The sequence below is a fragment of the Pristis pectinata genome, chromosome 11, assembly GCF_009764475.1.
Source record: "Pristis pectinata isolate sPriPec2 chromosome 11, sPriPec2.1.pri, whole genome shotgun sequence".
Classification (NCBI taxonomy): Eukaryota; Metazoa; Chordata; class Chondrichthyes; order Rhinopristiformes; family Pristidae; genus Pristis; species Pristis pectinata.
Window position 1 is genome coordinate 30,751,868 of NC_067415.1, and position 8,504 is coordinate 30,760,371.

Here is an 8,504-nt window from a genome sequence, read left to right on the forward strand (position 1 = left end):
CAAGAACAAAGTGATGCACTTTGGGATGTCAAATAGGGGTAGGGCATGTACAGTAAATAGGGCGCTAGGGAATGTTAATGAACAGAGGGACCTTGTGGTTCAAGTCCATAGTTCCCTAAATGTGACAACATGGTAGATAGGATGGTGAAGAAGGCATATGGCATGTTCACTTTCATAGATCGGGGTACAGAATATAAAAGTTTAACGTATTGTTGCAAAGTTACAAAACACTGGTTAGATGGTACTGTGTACAGTATTGTGTACAGTTCTGGCTGCCACACCATAGGAAGGATGTGGTTGCACTGGAGACAGTGCAGAGGAAATTCAACAGGATGTTCCCTGGATTGAAGGACTTTAGTTATGGGGAGAGATTAGAGAGGCTTGGTTTGTTTTCCCTAGAGAGAAGGAGACTGAGGGGTGACTTGATGGAGGTACATAAAATTATCAGTGGCAGAAATGGAGTAGATAGTAAGAATCTTTTTCCCATGGTAGGGGTACAAAAAGCAAGAAGGTATAGGTTTAAGGTGAGAGAGGTTTAAAGGGGAATTAAGGGGAAAGTTTTTTTGTTTACACAGAGTGTGATTGATATCTGGAACTCACTGTCAGAGGAGGTAGTGGAGCCAGACACAATCACTACACTTAAGACACATTTAGACAGGCATTTAAATAGGCAAGGCATGGAAAGGTACAGACCTAGTGCAGGCAAATGGGATTAGTGTAGATAGATGGAAAGGTCAGCATGGTCATGGTGGGCTGAAGGGCCCATTTCTATGCTGTACAGCTCAATGACTCTAAAATAAATTAATTTACAATGCGCAAACCATGTTCAAATCTGCTTACTTTCATGAGATTTACCTTTGGTGATGAAAATGTTTTACTTTTTGTCTGTTTTTACCATTTAGCCTAGGTGATGGGTGTTCTTATCCAACTCGCCTGGTCAACCAAGATGTAGAGCAACCAAATACGATCAACCACTCTGAACCTGCCAAAAAGTATATATACTACTTCTGTATTAATCTCCTAACATGAGTACTTGTTAAGTTAGTACTCCCTTTAGCTAACTCCATTTGCTATTGCGTTGAACTGTTTTTGTTAGCTCAGTATTATAATAGCAAAAATGTTCAAGCAAACAGTAATAGATAAACTTCCAATTGCAGTAGTTAGCAAGAATAAATACTTATTGAAATAGAAGATTGAGAAGGTGGTCTTCCACATAACTTGTGAGAATGAAGTTTGTATCAAAAGATATTTTCATTTCTCATTTTACTGGGTGATGCAATATCTTCAGTTTGAAACTTCTTTCACTGTGAAAATAAGTTTGCCGTTTTCCTCTATCCTTTGTAATACCACTAACTATGCTGCTTGCTTTAAGATAAGCTTCATTAGTTCAACTATGGCTGACCCATTTAGTCGTTCTGCAAGGACTTTCAAACCTGACTGCCAAATATAGTGTGCAACTTAATTTTTGTGTTTGACCAAGTCTACAGATGCAGTGGGCTACATTTTAATCCACAAACATGAAGTTGGGGGTCAGATTTTAAAAATCTGAACATAACAATCTCACCACCAATCCCCACACACTTAAGAGCTTCACACAGATCAGACAAAGGGTGGTAGCCATCCTTCTCACGGGAGGCAGGTTGGAACCTCCCATTATATAAGACCACTTTTGGAACACAATAAGCAGGACTGCTTCTGTTTGGCTTGCCTACTCTCTTCCCTCTCCACCGCCAAACCCATCTATAGACTCTAAGCTTTGGGAATTCCTGTTCTGGACCCTCCCTGCTCAGTGGAAGAGAGAAAAAGTGGGAGGGGTAGTAAGAATAGAGGGAGAGAGAAAAAGGGGGAGAGCAAGGAAAGTGGGGAAAGAGACACCTCACTTCCTGCTTCTTTCTCTCAACTCTCCCAACACACCTTTCCCTCCCTCCTACTCCTCCCATGCATTCCTCCCCCTACTCTTCCCCCCCCCACCTCTCCGTGGTAGTCTATCCATCCCCCTGCCATGACTCCCACCTACTCCTTCCTTCTTTCAAGCCCCCCACCCCCCTCCCAAATCCCCACATTTTTCTTCCCCGATGGGCATTAGATACATAGGAGTACTACAGTGGAAATTACTGGAACTGTCTGTACCTCAAATATCTTCAATGAAAAGTATTTAACACTTAGTGGCATAAAAATAAAAAAAATTAATTTGTGAAATGTCAGTGCTGAAAATTTGAATATTTTTTCAATTTTCAGGAACACCGTTCACCACCTGAAATCCTGCAACTCTTTGTGAATTCACCTTCCCTCTGACTCCTATGTGCCCCACTTCACCCCTCTATATGCCTTCAGCTGTCCAGGCTCAGTCACTGGAATTTACCCCTTAAACATGCTTATTAAAAATCTAGCTCACTGCTCTAAAATCTCCTCCTCCAGCTTTGATTATTTTTGTCTGAGTTTACTCCTGCAAAGCACTTTGAGATGTTTACTACATTGAATTTTTTACATTAATGCAAGAATTGTAATTAGTATTATTGTTCTTTATCATAGCATTACAGAGGGACAGTCACTTCCTCCTAGACCATTGAGTGAATCTCAAAACCGATTGTTAGGAGGGAGTGATCAGCACTGGGTAGATGACGAGTCAGATGAAGATAGTTCCAAAGGTAATTATTTTTTTCTCAGCATTAGTCATTTCTGGATGTGGTATTCCAACTTTTAAGCTAAAAAGAACTTATCAGATGTTTAACAAGCCATTATCTACTAACTGGGCTTTCAAAATAAACCAGTCCATTGTGCTGCTAGATACATTCTGCCTTAACACTGACCTCTGATCTCTCCTACAACTCATTTTGGAGATCTAACTTGTATATGGTGCCTAAACTTAACTACAGTTTGTTTTTGAAATTAAGAAAAAAGGAAGTGCTGGAAACACTCGTGTTTGGTTATCGCTCTTTCCCACTTCTGATGAAGAGTCCCATACCTGAAATTGTAACTGTGTTTCTCTTTCCACAGATGCTGAGTTTTTTTGAGTATTTTCTGTTTTGATTTCAGATTTACAGCATCTGTAGTATTTATTTTTCATTTAAATTATTTCTGCTTGGCCTTTTAAGTTCATCCAATGCATTACAGGTTTGCTTTCTTTAAAAAAAAGCTGATCCCTTAAAATGTTTTGTTTTCATTGTGTTATTTTTATTTTGTGCCGTATTTCATCTTCCCCAGAGCTCTTCTGCTTCACGGAAATGTTTTGTCTTTGTATCATAAAAGCCATTATTACAGCACCGATCATGATCAGGTTTAATTTAAAGGATTCTCATCATATCTAGCTTCTTAAATATCATGCATAGGAAAATTTGGATGTTACAACATGGCTATTCCAGCCAAGCTATTTGCATTGACTTTTTTTTTCCCTCCATACAAGTAAGCAATTACATTTACCTACTGTGTTTCTATAAGTCTTTTCCTTCATGCACTTAGCCACTTTAATCTTGAATGATAACATGAATTCTGCATGAACCACTAACTCTGGAAGTGAATTCCGTGGACTCAATTCGCTTGCATCTAAATCACTCACATTTAATTTTATAACTATGGCTCTTTGTTTATGACACTACTCCTTCCCTGTTCCCCACCCGTCCCCCAATTTATGGGAACAAGGTGCTTGTGTTTATTCTGTCCCATCCTATATTATCTGGTGATTTAATTCATTTTTTTTTCTGTCTTTAACATCCTGTGAATCTTTACCCACTAAATTCCTCTGCTTTTTAGTAACATTGAGCCTACTTCTAATAAGAATAAATTGTTATAATATAATTCAAAATGTTGTCAAAAGCTTTCCCTCTACTCATTGTCAATGGGAGGAGTAAGTGGTCAATGGCTTTAAGGTCACTTAAATGGGTCATAATTTCTTAGATAAAGGAAGCAATCAGTATGCATCCATTGGTTATGTGTTTCCTTATATATTTTAACATAATGATATTTTAGGCTGCAGTTCTTGAAATTAAGAGCTGATAATGGCACAAGAGAAGCCAGGCACTTGTAACCTGATTGAACAGGACATAACTGTATCGTTCTTAACCAAATAGATTCAAGGATTGCAAAATTAATAGAGCAAGGACCGAAAAGGAAGCAAAAAATGGAGAGGGTGAATTAGTGGTCAAATCACATATGAAAGAAATATATAGAGAGAACATAGAATATAGAACAGCACAGCACAGGAACAGGCCAATTGGCCCACAATGTCTGCACTGAACACGATGCCAAATTATACTAAATCTCTTTTGCCTGCCATATCCCTCCATTCCCTGCATATTCATATGTCTATCTATAAGCCTCTTAAATGCCACTATCACATCTGCTTCCACCACTACCCGTTCCAGGCACCTACCACTATATTTAAAAAAAAACTTGCCCTGCACATCTACTCTAAATGTTCCCCCTCTCACCGTAAATGCATGTCTTCTAGTATTAGACATTTCTACCTTGGGAAAAAGATTCTGATTTTCTTGCCCTACGTATGCCTCTCATAATTTTATAAACTTTTATCAGACTTCCGCTCAGCCTCCAATGCTCCAGAGAACAAGACCCAACCTCTCTTTATAGCTTATTCCTGCTAATCCAGGCAGAATCCTGATAAACCTCTTCTGCACCCTTTCCAAAGTCTCCATACCCTTCCTGTAGTGGAGCCTTAAAGGAAAAATTGTATGTAGAGAAGTTGGAAAATAGAAGTTTTTACTCTTAAAAAAATGAGCTTAAAATTTTATACAAAATCTGCTGTAACAATCAAACCTGAAGAATTAAGGTCCAACACTTATAACTGATGATTTTCAGTGTCAGAGTCAGATGTTGTTTGGCAGTGATTCATGCTTCTCAAGTTGATAAGCAGTTTCATGCTTTTCAAAGCATTTGAATGTTAAGGTGGATAGCAAGATGGCACTTTGTGAACCAGCTTTTGGATTTCAATGTTTAATCATGCATTTAACAGAATTGCAATGGTATTTATGTATAAGTAGTATTGAACACCATTAGCCTTGCTGTCATATTTGGATATCAAATCAATAACCATTCTGTTTGTTTCTGAGAAGGGGCAGAGACTACCTGGTACTTGATCTTGTTACTGACTGAATAAATGCCACCCTGAACACTGCTATCAGCCCAGATTTCTACTTAAGCCCAACACACATTATTACCCTGTCTCTAGGCCCTGACTTCCAGGCTCACGCAAATGATGATTTCTCCTCCCCTCGCTGTCCACCTTGGGCCAGATTCCTTCCCTCCTTGGTCCCAGCTCCTGGAGCTTGCAATCCTCTGCATATTTGAGGACTGCTATATTAGGAGTCCACACTTTGTATCATCTTTCCAGAGGTCTCATTATTGACTGCAGTGTAAAGAGCTTCTAGGCCCACTGTTTTGAATTTGTTGGACCTCTCCTGCCGGACTGGGGTTCGCTTTACCAAGAAATGATTGTTTTAACATTTCTGGATCTAAGCATTTTACCTAAAGGTTTCCAAATGACGAGAATGGTTTTAAGCTCAAAATGCTTTATTTCTTATCTCCCCAGCATTTGCAGTTCCAAATCAAAATGTTTCGGTTTCAATTGACCAAGAATCTACAAAACGTTTGACGTAGCAAAGGTAAAATTAATGTATGCTACTGCTTCTGGTTGTGGTAACATCACAATAGAAATAGGATCATTTATATGTTGAATTCAAATCAAGTATAATGCTGTATAAGTAGAAATTGTAGATACTAATATTTTTGCACTGCATGATTTTTTTTAATTAGGCTTCACTTATTATAGGTAAGGTAAAACTATCAAAGAGGCAACTTTCACTATTTTGTTGCCTGTTTAAACCATGTTGCAGTCACATGGTCATTTTCCTGCTGCTCCTCTCCTCTTTAAAAAAAAATAGAAAATCAGAAATAAAAGTATTTGCAGCCATTCATCAGGGGAATTAAGTAGAAAAGGAAAAATGTACTTGATTTTGTGTAAGTACCTTAAAAAGATAAATTATATTTAAATTTTGTTTTGTTACTTTTTAAACTAGTATAAATGTTTCTCCATAAATGTTTCTCCATAGATGTTTCCAGTACCAAATGTTAAAATTGGAATGCTGCTCACTTCTCTTGAAGAGGAAACTGTTGGATGTGTGATACTGATGACCAACTTCTGTATCAAGATTTCGTCTGCTATTAAACAGTCATTAGCAGTAATACCACCATGCTGAGAAAGGCAATGCATTTAAAATTACCATAGCTTGTTGCCTTAAATGATAACATTTTGCTTAGTGCCCACTGACACTGTGATGGGTGATACAAATGTAAGCTGGGCTCTAACTTGTCAAGCCACTATTCTTCTCTACATAAACAGCTCACCAGACAATAAAACTAATAATGCAATTTGTATCCTGTAACACAATCGTCTTAGAGTAGGTAACCTGTAATTGTGATTGGAAATGTCCAATCACACAGCTGTATTTTGGTTATTTGATTGGCTGTTCAGATATGTGTACTCTATCACATGAGTTGACTTTTACCTCTGCCTACTGCCAGGTTATTAGTGTTATAGGAAATAAAAGGCACTGAAAGGAATTATTCTAGTAATAATATTTTAATAAAGCAATATATAAACCAGATACAATGTAGAGATGGGATGCAAGATCCTAAACTCTATAATAATCATGCACTGTACCTGCAAGGATCTTAAAATAATGATAAATGATTGCAAACTATAACATTAAATCAAATGCTGATGCAGGTCTGTATTTAAGCAAAAGCCAATAATACTGAGCGACTGTGCTATTACTTTAAAATTATGCAAGAAATTTTGAAATACAGACTTTCTGCACTAATGTTTGATGTATTTGTATGTATATTAATCAGAGCTGCTGTGCACCAAAGAGCAGTTGCTGTTTTTGAAACACATATTTATTATTGGCTCTGAATGAACAGTGATTTACAAATGCCACGTGGTTTTAGTTTTCCTTTTTTTTTAAAAAAAAATGTTGTCAGGATTGCTAGTAATCAAGATTGCTGGTTGTCTTTTTATATATTGCCTATGAATTTTTTTTATTAATTTACATAGTACTAGTCATTCATATGTAGTTAATGATTTCTAATAGATATCAATTAATTTAGATATAAATCTGAAATAGTTTGGGAAAGGTTTGATGATTAAAATGTATTTTAACAGATTTTAGAATTCATGATTAAACTTTTCAATGTCTTGAAATGTGGATGGAAGCATGCAGTGTGCACCATGTACACATAAGAAAACACTAATTGTCAAAGTGAAAAAGTTGCAATCCAGAACAACCAAACAAAATTGTAAATATCAGAACTGAAATTGGAAAAAGAGACAGATTCTGATTCAAAAACGAGCTTCTGGCTTCCATAAGTAATTTGTAAATTATTTCATGGGTTGTCTGCTGCAAAGTTTACCTTGGATTAATAGTTGCAGTGCCTAAATTGGAAAGTTCATAAAGAAGATGGATGAAACAAGCATGTAACACATTCTCAACATATGCTGTGTTTTTTTTATACCATAACCTTGATAAATGAATGTATTTTACAGCCACAGTAACACATGTTTGCGCAATTTTAACATTGAATTTTTTTACCTTAAACTTTTTCATCAGGGTTCAGATACATTCTATAGACAGAAATGTTACTGAAATAAAGTTTTTGTTACGATAATACCTACCATTGTATATAAGCTCTGTGACATTAAGCAGAAAAATAACTTGCAGTCATGAAATCTGTGACAGTATTAAGCTAATGAACAAGTTTATCCAAGAAAAGATATCTATATAAGAGTGCAACATTGATATCAGATCAACAATAGATGTTGTATTAATGTTTACCAATAAATTATCCAAATATAATGTTGATATTGTTTGAATATAGTTTAATATAAATTGAAATATAAACTAAATGGTGTGCACTCCATATAGCTTTATCAGCATCTTTCTGACCATTTTGTGCTGGTGGAATTTGCTGATAGTCTATGGAATTTGTCCTGAGGATAGCCATGCTGTAGTAACATTGGTTTCAGTTATTAATATGAAGAAAATGTCATCAAATTAGAACTAGCAGACATCATTGAATTACATTTTCACATAGCATGATATGTATTTGAGTTGTATAAATTTATCTTTGCTCCAAAAGATAGCCAAATAAAAGCTGGCACATATCATATGCTTGCTTTGCACCATTTTCTGTCATCTCTACACTATTCATATATTGCTATTTTCTTATTTTGTTCAGTCAATCTTATCAGTAAATGCTGAGAATAAATAAAACCCACCAATGATTTTAAACATTACGCAGATCTTATTATTCAGTGAGAAATTTCATTCATTTTTTCAGAGGGGTGGGGTGGTCTGGACATTGTTGGTAAGGCCAACCCTAGTTGCCCTTGAGAAAGTGCTGGTGACCCACCTTCTCGAACCACTTCTGTGATTTTAATGAAGGTACTCCCACACTGGAGGAAGTTCCAGGATTTAGACACGGTGATGATGAAG

The 8,504-nt window shown here is 36.5% G+C and overlaps 1 protein-coding gene across 2 annotated transcripts in view; it reads left to right on the forward strand.

Moving 5' to 3' along the window:
• Positions 1 to 8,277, forward strand: part of LOC127576205 (palmitoyltransferase ZDHHC20-B-like) — a 67,249-nt gene extending 58,972 nt beyond the window's left edge. For both annotated transcript variants that reach the window (XM_052026624.1, XM_052026622.1), the window contains 4 exons: positions 903 to 992; positions 2,533 to 2,648; positions 5,543 to 5,615; positions 6,063 to 8,277. In XM_052026624.1, coding sequence (XP_051882584.1) covers positions 903 to 992; positions 2,533 to 2,648; positions 5,543 to 5,610 — 274 coding nt within the window. In that variant the 3' untranslated portion in view covers positions 5,611 to 5,615; positions 6,063 to 8,277. The remainder of the gene's footprint in view (positions 1 to 902; positions 993 to 2,532; positions 2,649 to 5,542; positions 5,616 to 6,062) is intronic.
• The last annotated feature ends 227 nt before the right edge of the window (positions 8,278 to 8,504 follow it).